We start from the raw sequence: 14288 nt of genomic DNA, 5'->3' as shown, positions 1-14288 counted from the left end.
AAGATATTACTATATACAGTATTACAAATAGTTAACCTTCTAGCAGACCTCATACATATTGGACAATCAGGGTTCAATGCCAGCAACCAAACTCATACACATAATACATTTGTAGTTATAGTTATATTTCTATAGGCCACAAAAAGAGACAACTGACATAATAAGAGATTATCAGAAATTATGGAAATAAAACTTTGCAATGCATCAATAATTTAAATGCTAAAATGACTATTTCTAACCAGTTGTATAATCAATCTATATCTACACGTATTCTAATTTAACTTAACAGATATAGAAAAAAACTATCATGCCAATCCATTATCAAGTGTTAAAGTGTAACAGCAAGATATCTGTGAGCTAATGCTTACTCGTGTTACCCCCGCTCTGATGTGAATATGCAAAAAAAGACATTTAACAGAAAGCTGGCATCCGATTGGTACAGAAATATATCCCACAATATGGCATGCCTAAACAAATAGTGTGTTAAAATTTCAAGCATCTGCGATAAATAACTGCTGAGAAATCTTTGACGAAAATTTGTTTGACAATGTTGGCTAAAAATAAACAAAGTACTCATTAAAAAGGAAGTTGACGTCCGATTGGTACAAAATATATCCCACGATATAGCATGCCTATACAAATACTGTGTAAAAATTTCAAGCATCTGCGATAAACAGTTGCTGAGAATTCTTTGACAAAAATTTGTTTAAAAATTTTTGCTTAAAATATACAAAGTCGTCATTTAACAGGAAGTTGACGTCTGATTGGTACAAAAATATATCCCACGATATGGCATGCCTATACAAATATTGTGTACAAATTTCAAGCATCTGCGATAAATAGTTGCTGAGATAAATGCGACAAAAAGTTTTGTTACTGACGGACAGACAGACACACCTTTTGTTGCTTTCTTCATCTTTCTGTCAGAAGGGTATGTAAGAAATGGGGGGGGGGGGGGGCAGCTGCATTGATATATGGCATGATAAATATATTTTATATAGAAATTTATGTATAATAGCTATATGTATGCCCATTTCCCTCCTTATAATTTTAATCAAAATAATTTCTAACTTCATATTTATTCTTTTTCATGTACATGTAATATATACATAATTATGTAATCTGAGAGAGAGAGAGAGAGAGAGAGATCAGGCTTAATTACCTTCTTCTCTCCTTTCATGCCTTAAAAGGAACCAAATTAGCCCATTTATCTGCCTTGGTATTTTAAAAAAAAAATGAGCACGGAATAAAAAATACTATAGTATGTGACCTTTTGGCATCTGATTTTCATTTCCCGAAACAATCGCAACATCCCGGGCCTCTCCGGTAGAGCAAGGAAAACATAATTTTTTTTCAGAATGTCCTCGCAATCAACTGCCCCTCTTTTTCTATTCTCGCATATCAGACAGATATTGCCAGTCTAGAAATCAATAACTCAATAATAGTCCTATCTATAATATTAAACCGCCTTTCCCCTGTTAAAATTTGGTGGTGTCATTTAGAGTCAGATTAATTTCCCGACAACATGCCGACCTGAAAATGAAAGTAAAAGTAGGGAATGTTTTCTTTAGTCTCGCTTACTCCAGACTCTCGCTCTCGAGAACGAGAGTCTGGGGTAAGCGAGACTGTTTTCTTCAATTCTCTCCTTCAAATGATATTTTTTCTACAAATCCTATTTTCTGACATGTGTCAAGCACTCTGATTTAAAACGCCACAATAAAAATATAATATAAATGAGATATACCATATAAGCAATCGGAACATCGCTCGGCCTTTTCCGTCAATTCGAGACTTGAACCCGATTGATCATATAAGGTAGGCGTCATGTTTTGACACGTGATTTTTCTTTCCCGCCAAATTGTCAGAATCGTCAAAATGGCTGCGCCTAAAAAAACCAAGTTAGACGAGCAATCAATAGAAGTAGAGGATTACGTTCACAACGTCTCTCCAATGAAAGTGTCTGGAAATAACAACAACTACTTTAACACAATATTTCAGGAGGATAAATACATCGATCTTATATGTTTTGTACAAGATTACAATTCTGTTCTGAAGGACATCCAGAAATCAAAGTAAGTAAATTATATTTAAAGAACTATATATGATAGAAGTGCATATTTGCCCCCCGTTTTCATAAAATTTTATTGCAATAAATATATTTTCATTTTACTGGCATTACAAAGACTTTGACTTGATGCTTTACAAGAGTTAATTTTTTTTTTAGTTTGATGACGTTTTATTGCCTTAAAACTGATGTCAAAATGATCATGTTTTTCAAATCAAGCAAATTTTCTGTCATTTTTTCGACTTCAAACAGAGAATTAAGTATGAGCGCAGCTTTGAACAAGAATGCTAATTTAACATGATGAATACAATTTTATTTTACATTTATGGACGAAAGAAAAATCTTGTTCAAAGATGCGCTCATATTGAATTCATTAAATACACGTTGTTAAAACTATATCGGATAACGTCGTTGCTATGGCCATTCTACTTCCGGTTCTGATGACGTTGACGTCTGCGTAGCCAAATAGACAGACAACGCTGACTTTTTTTTTTATTTCGGTACGTTTGAGACTTGTTCTACAACTTTGAAAGTCGGAAAATACCATGTTCTAAAAATAGATCATTCAGAGGTAAGTTAATTCCATTGATTGCATTTATTTTATATCGAATAAGTCAATCTGCAGAATACAGTGCGAGGCTTATGAATTTTTATTTGTAAAATTTTCCACCTGCGCACATAATTGCTTAAATAATAAATAATATAAGTGAAACAGCTTTACAGTCAAGCACATACATTGTACGCGTTTAAAGATGCCGTTCGGGACCCCCGATAAATAAAATTTTTTTGTACCTTGTATACGATCGATTACTAATCATTTAACGTTACACATTTAAAAATTACATAACAGAGTCCGTATTTAAAATCATCCATAATAATTATCCCTCATGTCCTGAAATATCTGTTTACATGTTTTGCTCCGCTATCGTAACTTCTCGGGGCAGTTTCCATTCTCTATATTAACTTTATATACTACGTTGAACCGCAAGTTTGATACGAGGCGACTGTAGTGTAGTGGTATGTCACTCGCCTGCAATGCGCGGGGTATAGTGTTCGAGCCTCACATACCGCAGATATTTTTTTTTTATATGAAGGAATTTTTTTTTTCAGTTTATGTTCTCACATTATGAAACATGTAATTATTAAATAAATGCAGACCAATTACTACTCTGGGTTATTTCATACCAATGTTTTTTTTTGGTATTAATAAGTATAGCTATTATTGGATTTTTTTTATGCATGTTTAAACTAGATATATTTAAACTAGATATAGAACATCAGATTTCAGCATTAAAATTCTTAATAAAATTTTTATATCATTACATAATATATTTTTGATGTTCTCAATAACTATATTAAAATTTTTAATTAGTTTAAATTAGTAGAACAATGACTGTTCATAAGTTTGAAAAAATATACATTATTAGTGAAAAGGATTTATGAAAAAATAATACATGTACCAGTACATGTATCTTTAGTAGCTAGGCTATGCATGCTGAATTAACTCCTTATATATATTATCTCAATTCATACACATTTTAATTTTACATGAACATGTTTTAAATAAATTACATTTGTTTTAACAACATCCAGGTTTTGGAATTTATAAGTATTTAATTCGGAAAACAAAATACATGTAGAATGCGTATGTAGATTTTCCCTCTTCATATTTAAAAAGATCTCCGCACCTCTTAACTTCTTTCTAAAAAAAATCATAAACTGATTATTAAAAATGATTGCTTTTTCTTTTACAGATGCCAAAGTTAAAACAATACCAATGCTGCCTTTGTTTTAAAAGATGCAAAGAAAACTCGAGGCGACATATTCCACCTGGGCTGGCATATAAACGGTATATCCAGGAACGCCTTGGACGGCAAACTCATTGTGATGATGTCATCTGTGGATCATGTTTTTCAAGAGTGTATCGTAGTCTTCCACGTGTACAGCATGTTCAACAAGATCCGGAAGAGGATTTAGCAGATCCTGACTTTATTTATGAACCGAAAATAACGAATCCATCGAGTCCAAAAACAGTGCATCTTAATATCCCTGCTGCATCTAGATCCCACAAATGGTGTGTTATTTGTCATAAAGATTCGTCAAGACGCAATCACATTATTAACATACCATCAACAGCAATAACCCAGGCGTTTATTAATTGCGGCGTTTTTATCCACCCAAAAAGCAGATGCTGCTACAAACATTTGGAGAATACTTTCTTTTCTAGTGATGCACTTCATCTTCTGAGAGCAGCAAAGACCAGTGACATGTTCTCCCACTCAGATGTTGTGAATCTGCTTACTAATATCAGGAAAATGCTTCGAGCTGACTGTCACCGGTTGAACTTTGACATTCCAGCATTCTTAAGTGATGAAGACTATGAAACACTAACTGGAATTACAAAAGATCAATTTAATGACCTTGTTACATATTTAGAGGATATCAGAAACACAGAAATTCGCTCTAAAAGAACATGTTTAGGAGTTTTCCTAACCAAACTAAGGACAGGGTTATCAAACAAAGTTCTTGGTGTGCTACATGGTTTAACTGCTGCACAGGTTCAGAGAACTGTCACCACCACCAGACAATGTTTAATGTCCAGTTTCGTTCCAAGTAACCTGGGATTCAGTCATCTATCACATGAAGATTTTGCCACCTTACACTGCACTGAAACTGCAAAAACACTCTTCAGAGAAGATGACAGCAATGCAGTCGTAGTACTAGATGGAACGTATATATATATACAGAAAAGCTGTGACTACCAGTTTCAAAGACGCACTTACAGTACTCACAAAAACAGATCCCTTCTAAAACCTATGATGATTGTAGGAACAGATGGATACATATTAGAGGTACTGGGGCCGTATTATGCTGATGGATCGAATAGTGATGCTTCTATCACTAAACATTTCTTAACTTGTAATGAAGACTCAAGACAATGGTTTCGAGATGGTGATGTCTTTCTAGTCGATCGCGGCTTTCGAGATGCAGTGGAATTTCTAGAGGAAAACAACATCAGTGTAAAAATGCCACCTTTTTTAAAAAAGAAAGAAAAGCAACACTCCACTGAAGATGCAAACCTAAGTAGAATGATTACCAAAGTGAGGTGGATTGTGGAGGCTGTTAATGGTAGAATTAAGAAGTGGAAGCTCTTGGACAAGGTGTTGCCAAACACCCTCGTTCCATCTATTGGTGACTTTGTTCGCATCACCTGCTCCTTGTGCAACAAATACAGACCCCCTATTGCTATTAACACTGAGGAGGATGTTAAATGGGCGAATGAAATGCTGAATAAAGCTAAGCAACCAAATCAACTGCTTGAGTTGCTGACAACAAAAAACTTACTGAGAACAAGGAGCACATTTTCACTTGTTGATTCACAAAATCTTTGCAACTTTCCATCCTTGTCTTTAGAAGACTTAAGAAACATTACAATGGGTGTTTACCAGATTCACCAAGCCCCATTTTATGTGAAAGAACATTTGGATGAAGATGGAACATTTCAGCTGATGGTGCACAAGGAAAGTGACTCTTTGATTAAATTGAAAATTCAATCAAGACATTCCCAGTCAGTCTCACATACACTGTGGATACAGTACACACCGGAGCAGATCAGTGGATGGTATTGCACTTGTAAAGTTGGGGCCAGAGTGGTTGGCTGCTGCGCCTACATTGCCAGCGCCCTGTGGTACCTTGGGTATGAAAGACATGAAGCAAAGCACAACTCTGGTGTTGACATTAACACAACAAACATTGATGATGCTAGACATAGAGTAGTGAGTGTTAGTGATTCTGAAAGTGACCAGACAATGGAGGAGGAATGAACTTGTAAAAAACTTTCATGACATTGTATTATCAACTAAATGTGCTACTTTCTGTCTGTAACTTAAAAAATCTAAGTGAAGGAGAGAGTTTGAGTTCATAAGTTTAATTATTGCTTTTCTCGTTATTCTTAAATGTTTTGAATGAACTAAGCATCACTTGATAAAAATCTTTAACTGCAAGATTTACAAAACATTAATTAGTTGATTTTATCTCCCTATGATTTAATACATGCACATTCTTACTTAAATGTTGATTTCTCAATCAACATATGTGCTGTATACATGTATGTTTATAACTATTTTTAAATGTTTTGAATGAATTAAGGATCACTTGATAATAATTAACTGTAAGATTTACAAAACATTAATTGGTTGATTTTATCTCCCTCTGATTTAATACATTTTTATTCAATTAAATGTTAATTTCTCAATCAACATGTACTGTATTCATGTAAGTTTATAAAAAATTTCAAATGCTTTGAATGATTTCAGCATCACTTTATAATTATAATTGTTTTTAATGTAACAAAGAATATTGCTTAATTCAATATTGCGCATAGATATTATATATATTAGAAAAACATTTCTTGGAGAAATTCTTTATCAGTATTAAAGGGGGGATTTCCTGATGTTGTTAAAATGAATAAAAGTTCTCCTTGAATCACAGGGCATCACAAAAAATTGGGTATTATTTCTGGTGATGTCAGAGTAAAAATCTATTTGGTTTTTGGTCTCTTTTTTTTTTCAAGTGCTAACAATACTACAGTTCGTATGTAAACATGGTAAAGTGAAAGTAGACTCGTGTTGGACATCGATCAACTTATTCATTCCACTTAATAAATAAAAATCATTTTGGCTGCACAACACTCTGATATCGAAGAAAGTAAACACTTTTTATCTGTTTAAGCTGTTGAGTTTACATACTTAGCTTATACATGTACCTCAATTGTAAGTTGATAAGCTGCAGCCTTTACCATGTTTACATGAACCAGACGGTGTCAAGTTTCCTCGTGCCAAAGCTATTTCATATCCTTATATATATACTCCGATCAATTTAATTTATGTTCAAGTTAAAAATAATGTGAACAAAAATAATTTTTCAATGATATTTATTTTAAAAAAGAAAACATTTTAATAATGATTGATTTTTTTTTTACATGTAAATATGATCTGATTTTACTCTTTAATAATGACGTCATGACATGCTGGCTCATTAAAACTAGTCAGGAATGGTGCTACGCTGTTTCAAAAATATCAAATCGGATAAAATGCTAAATATATTTATATCAATGAATGAATTTTAAATAAAGCTTATCACCTGCAGATATATTTTACAGCAAAATTGTTTTGTTTTGAAAATAGGTTCAAAAAAAGAAAAATGGACCAAGAAGTGTAATTTGATGCATCCCGTTACCTTAAGACAATTGGTGACCTTAAAATGACCTTGAAGGTCATGTTAACAAGACAAACTATGTATATATAAACATATTACCACTAACTCTACCTACAGGGAAAAAATCATCAATATTGGCAAGGGGGCCATTTTTGGCCCTTATCATATATAGTTCTTTATTTTTATTTTTATTTTTAATTTATTATATTTATTTTGTGTTTAATATGTTTTACGGTGCGACCCTTTGGGCGAGCTCAGCATGTGATCAAACAATGAATTATGATAAATGAATTAAAATAAAATAAATTTCTAGTTTGTCTACTCCAGAATGAAATCAATTAATTAAATGCATATATGAGACTCCTCGACAAGTTTGTGTACGGGTTATATGCTACTCAGGGGACCGTTAAGGCCAATTGGCCTCTTGTTTCTTTTAGTTTTTTTGTAAAGAAATAATATTGTTTTTAGATCCTTTTTTTAAATACAGAAAGCATTTTCTGTTCACAATTTTATTTAATAAAACAACAATCACAGTAACAACACATTTTTTTTTTTTATGGAACACAGTAACTATAAGCACAGAACCCCTTTTATGTTATTGACAATCAGCGTTGATAAATACAAATTAGAGCAGTTCTTTGATGTACAAGTTTCAATTTTACCAAAGGTTTTTTTTCTCACATTGACATGTTGCCAGGGCCGTCACATCACTTTATGGTACAAGGACCGGGTCCTTCTTAATTGGGAAAAATCATCGACATTGTTGTTAAATTTGGAAAAATTTAATACACATAATGCTTATTATCCTCTCCAACAAAACAAAAGCAGAACACATTTAATCATGAAAGCCATTTATTACTTAAAATTCCAATGCCCTAAGTTGACCTAACGGTGGCGCACAGATAGTTCATAGTTCGACACCAGCTGTACAGGTTGCGATAAGAGCTGCCAAAGACACTATGTAAACAATAGCGGGATATGTCATCTGCAAAAGTGGGTCAGCATGTAAAGTCCTCCAGAGAAATAGAGGATCTGCCAGTTCTTCTTTAGATCCTCTTTGCTTGTAAATGCTGTTAAATGAGATATACAAGTAAAGCTTTCAAAAGCTAATTAAGATTTTATGAAATCAATCTGTGTTACTGTTTTTGATTGTTGATAATTAAAAACCTATTCATAAAAATATCTCAACACAGCTAGCCTAAATATCAAACTTAAATAGGTTTTTTTCTTACATAAGAAGTTTATTTCATACCCTGTCTTGAAAATGAAAACAACACAAATGACATGGTCCATCATATAATAATATGATATTCAACAGGTAACTGTAAAAAAATGTAACTATTTGTTAGCAGAAATAAAACTGAACAAAAAGAATAGATAAGGTTTTCTCAAGAGTAAAACAAAACACAATTTGATAAATGATAACAGAAACAAAGTAAATGATAACATTAATATACTATAACATAATCAGAAACATAATTCAAAATTTTGAAACAGTGCATGCGAAAAACCTTGAAAGGAACAAGTAATGCTTAAATGCAGAAAACTGCTGTTGAATAATGTCGTGTTGAAAATCCTTGAAATTGGTCCTCTAGTGGTCCAATAATGGGCAACAAGTTAACCAATATCCTCTGTAAGACTTGAGATCCAAGAATAACTCCAGATGTGTATTAAAATATGTATTAAATGAAAATAATGATGAAAATACAAAGTATGACAAAGATGATATATCCGACAGACGGACACACTTGCACCCCTGCGAATGATTTTGTCATTTAAATTTAGACCACGTGGTTTTATTTGACCCTTTTAGTTTCGCAGTAAAAATTGTGCCTCATGATGATAGTCTATTTCTTAGAATTTATAGGTACTTGTAGTCAAATGTAAAATCTAGGCATTTATTGATTTTAAACCTTATCTTCATTAATTAGAGGATAAAACGAGTTCTAGAAATAAATATGTAAATAGAAATTATAATTTTTTTCTACTATTGCAACAATTAACATGCTTAGTAACGGTTCCCCTTTTAGGATTAATGTTTGATCCGCGCCTGACCTAGTAATAGCATCAATTGTAAAACAGACTATAATATTTTATGCAGAATATTCCTTGAACATAGCTCGATATACTAAGTTTTTATGCAAACCAAACACCCATTCTTTTTTTAAAAAGCATGGAATTGCACGCCAAAGGCATCAAACATGGCTATGATTTTATAAGGCAACCAATGTTTATACTTTCAACCACATGTAGAGTGGTTGAACACGAACGATAACTCTGTTCTAAATATTATCATTTAGTTTAAATAACCTCTAGAGGATGAAATAAAACATATATCTTAACAGATTTTCATGTTTGAACATAAATCAAAGTAGGATATGATATGAAAAATGAACAGAACTTACGTATTTTGAGAATATTATACGAACACTTACACTTCCGCTCAAAATTTCACAGGAACTGAACAAATCTAGGTGAAGTCTCGTGAACTTTCATTCGAGCATCTCTGGATTTATTACATACTTAGCTACGATAAAGGAAACATTCCGAACACATTCGCAGGGGTTACTTGGCTCAAACGACTAACGTTTATCACACGCGGCTTTCCTTAGCAATTCCAAGAACCAGTCAAAACTCACACGTGACCTCTGGTCACACTAAATACCAGATAACACATAATACACACTTACAAGGGAAAGATGAACGAGCTCTCTAAAATTAGAGGAAGATAATGATGCACCAGTTCCAGACGATCATCGATATCAGAGTGACAACACAGGTAAAAGAAACTTTGTGATTATATTGATGATCGCCATCTTTAATAAAATGTTTTTATAATCTATAGTTCCCAATCTGTTTTTGTTTCAGTGATTTTACTGGCTTATTTTGGTCAGTTTAATGGACCCATTCCCAAATCAAATAATTATCGATATTTTCCCAATTTAGCTCATGTTTTTCTCAATCAAGTGTCTATAGTTTGTAATCATAATTTATTGATAATTAAGATGCAAGTTACCAGCTCATTTTGCTCACTCTTTTTCATTAATGAGCATATATAATGAACCAATCAGGGCAAACTTACTTTGTGAACGGTAACTTCACCAGAATTTCCTCAGGAAGAAATGTAGAAGACGCCCTTTGTTTTGAATTAACGATCTATTGAATTAGCCCCAAATGATAATTATCTATTTCAAAAAGTGGTTTGACTGCAGGAGTTAACCCTGTTGAGAAAAATAAACATAATCGGATACCCACTGTCAGTTTACATAGGGTAATAAATAGGATTATAGGGATGATCATTATACTCTGCATTGAACATTTTAACCGATGTTTATTGCTTTTAGCTGTTTACCGCTGATACTGAAATTAATTGGTACTTGTATTTTGTAAATAACTGTGCCGATTAACTGCTTAAATAATCATGAAGCCCTAAATCTACAGTTCAAGAATTGAAAGTTCCTCTGCAAAACAGTTGTAATTTGGTCAAAGGGTAGGACTATATGTGATAACCCTCAAAACGAAAAATATCATTGTTATTTTGTATAGAATTATTATAGTTCATGTTTATTATTAAGCAGTCAAGTCACATTTTTTTCATAAAAGGTATAAATAAATAAAATAAATACTAGATAAAAGATTTCTTATTGGATAAGCTTTAGAAATCGAAAAAAATGTTACTTTATGTTTCAGTTTTTAAATTATTTAAATTTCAGTATCACTATTTTAAAATCATGTTTCAATTTATTTCATTGTTATGTTATGCATTTTTTGGTGATTGATCATTCAGTTCGTTATCTTTACCTTTTTCTTATCCTGGGCATATTTTCTTTTTTATTCTTTTTTTTTAAAATACGTAGAAGTATGGATCTTCCCTGTTCCTTTAAAGACCCCATATCCAGTAAAATATGTGGAAAAGGCAGGACATCAGATGAGATATACCAGATTCTCAGTGCCAAAGAAATATTGTTAACCACCTGTTAAAGTACAATCTATCAAAAGAAAACATTTAAAACGAAGCAGATCTGCTAAGACTTAGATGGGTTTTTTTATGAGACAAATGTCAGTATTTGTTCTTCCTGTTTTTTTTATGTGGTTTTTATTTTATTTTTTTTTTGGGGGGGGGGGGGTATGTATTTAACCAAATTTGAATCATGATAAATATTACTAGTGAAAACGTATATTTTGCAGAAATTCCTTGTATCATGATGCATTTTTCATAATGTTTCAATCAAATCAGTCTAAGATTCATTGGTTGAAATACTCAAAGGTGTTTTCTTTCTTCTGATTTTTGAACACAAGAAAAATAAGAGGCATCAAAAAAGAGAACAGTTTGGTCCACCAAAGAAAAATTTGCCATTTTAAAATACCCCATTCCACATGTTAAAAAAACCCCACCAAAAAGCAAATAGTCCTGAAAGCTAAAAGTAAAACAGATGATCTGTATAAAAGGAAATGGAAAAGTATAAAATTCCAGGCCTGGGCCATGTTTCAAACATGCTCTCGTAGCTTCAAAGCTTCAAAATTCACCTCCTAAATATTTTTCTGTCATTGTCGTTGATATTGATTATCGATTTTCCAATATAGTATTACATGATCAACTTTTGGACGGGTCCAAGAGTATTTTGGTGGAGTCAGATATTAAATCAGTATTTGGTTTATATTTTTGATATCTTTGTAATGTGACTGACTTCAATTGTATAATTTACGTAAAAGTTAAATATGCCATATATGTACATGTATGTGCCTTCAATTTTTCAAATTTGTATTGAATCTCTGGAACAGCTGGTTCATTATCAGTCAGATTTGGTACAAACTATTCTTAGTTGAGAAAGATTAGAGAATTGTGTACAAAAAAATTATTGACATTTTAGGTCACCTGAGTTATTGCAACCCGTTTTCGCCCGTCGTTGTGCGACGTGCGTTAACAATTAACATTTTTAACTTCTTTTAAAAAACTACAAGGCTGGTTGTTACCATTTTTGGTGTGAGGCATCTCTATGGTAAGAGGAATCTAGATTGTGTAAAGTTTTTCGCAAAAATTATAGGTTTGATAGTTCTTTTTGAACGATTTCAGGCAGGGAGGTGGTCGTCATTACAAATTTATCTACTCCAGAATGAAACCTAATTAATTAAAATGCAAATATGAGACTTCTCGACAAGTTTGTGTATATTTTATATGCTACTCATGTGACCGTTAAGGCCCATTGGCCTCTTGTTTATTGTGCAGTCATTATCAATATTCAGCGGCGAGGCAGTTCAGGTATCTAATGAGGTAGAAAGACCTCTTTAGTACATCCTATTGATGGAGAAATAAATTCCCACATAGTGATTAATTAAATTAAAGATCTTGTATTGTTCTTGTGTATCATAAAACAGTAAAATATAATGCTTACTTTCAACTGTGAGTAGGTATATGCAACCAATTGTGAATTTTAAATATATATTACATGTTTGCATTGTCATATTAATGTTAGGAAAAATAAGAAAATTATTAATTTTTTAAGCTTACAGATGAATTCTCGCTGAGGTTTTTTTTAAAGGGATGAAATATCATTTGCAAATTTATACACTATATAAAATCATTTTTAAATATTTTTCTCCAGTTTAATTGAGGTTAATTCTAAATACAATTCACTTTATTATATCATTTACCGAAAGAAGTACGTGCATGAGATTTTTTCTCTCATTTTCATTGATTTTTTCCACAAAGATTGGAATTTTCATTTTGAGATATTCCTGTGTTAAAACCCAAATGATTGTTTGAAATGTATGTTCTTGCAAAAATCGGAGTGGATCAAAACATTTTACAAGACATTTTACATAACGAAAATGTGTGCTTTGTATAAAGATGTGTCACACTTCACAGGTTTTTTGCTCATATTTATCCTTACAATAAGTACTGTTGTTATATATCCGATCAGTATAGACAGGTTCCCAATTTTTTATTGCATTCTATTTAGTAGGTTAAAGAAATACCCCACCAACTCCAGTTTTATATGCAATACAAATAAATTCGTATGTGATCACACTGAGGAGTGACATTGTAGTGGAACCAAGAGTTATCTTTCTTGATCTTGTATTCTACAGTCTGAGAGTTATTCCTCTTTATGTGGAACTCTTCTATGTTTAGTTTTCACGCTGTGTACGCGCGGTCCCGCCGCAGTGCTACACATTTTCTTTACCAACATATTCCATGTTTCATATTTTATCTACATAACAAACATGTACTTGAACACATGTTTCTCTCTCTCTCTCTCTCTCTCTCTCTCAATTTTATCTCTTTTTTCTGTTAAAGTGTTGATAATGATGACGAGGTGATAAGGATAGATTTCGATACACGAAAAGAACAATCTGAAGGGTAAGTTTGTTCCCGTTATCAAAATATCTTGCATGTTTGAAAGTATACACTAGTTTATTGTATTGTTTAACTTTTTTTGTATGTGTTTAGAAAAAGAAAAGTCGCAAAAAGCAACGCAGTTATGCGCGATTCCGACACAATACTCAGAGTAAGATTTATGATGTCATAAACTTTTATTTTGAATAATGGTCAGTTTAAGCCTTTTATGTATCCGTTATGCATTTCCTTTTAATTGTAGAGACGAGTTTGCTGTACAACCGAGGCCTGTCGTAGGGTCCTCTTCGTTGCAATGCCCAGATTGTCCGAAGTCATTTAAACGTAAAAACGAGCTTAAAGTTCACATCAAGGCGAGACATGAGAACGTGTCATTTTCTTGTAGCAAATGTCAAAAGACATTTGCTTACAAAACAAATGCAATACGACACGAGGCAAAGTGTAACGGGGACGATCAAAACTCAAGTTTCCAACAGAAATCGGTAAATAATTAAGAGACAAGTTTACATGTTTGTACAATGATAATTACTTGTAAAGGACTTGTAGATTGAAATGTGACACACACACACATATATGAGTCATTCTCAAAATCCGCCAAAATTTTGGTCACGGGTCAATAAAAAATTATATCTAGGGAAATAATATAAATTTGTA

General features: G+C 32.5%; 1 protein-coding gene across 1 annotated transcript; it reads left to right on the top strand.

Moving 5' to 3' along the window:
* The first annotated feature begins 1875 nt into the window (after nucleotides 1-1875).
* On the top strand, nucleotides 1876-5889 carry LOC128162131 (uncharacterized). The gene is made up of 2 exons (XM_052825327.1): nucleotides 1876-2072; nucleotides 4293-5889. Exons 1-2 carry the CDS (start codon nucleotides 1876-1878, stop codon nucleotides 5887-5889), a joined length of 1794 nt encoding a protein of 597 aa, XP_052681287.1.
* Nucleotides 5890-14288: the final 8399 nt, after the last annotated feature.

Source organism: Crassostrea angulata, chromosome 9 (genome assembly GCF_025612915.1).
Source record: "Crassostrea angulata isolate pt1a10 chromosome 9, ASM2561291v2, whole genome shotgun sequence".
In the NCBI taxonomy this organism is placed as follows: domain Eukaryota; kingdom Metazoa; phylum Mollusca; class Bivalvia; order Ostreida; family Ostreidae; genus Magallana; species Magallana angulata.
The sequence above is the reverse complement of the archived record's forward strand: the minus strand, read 5'-3'. Positions and strand labels throughout refer to the sequence as shown.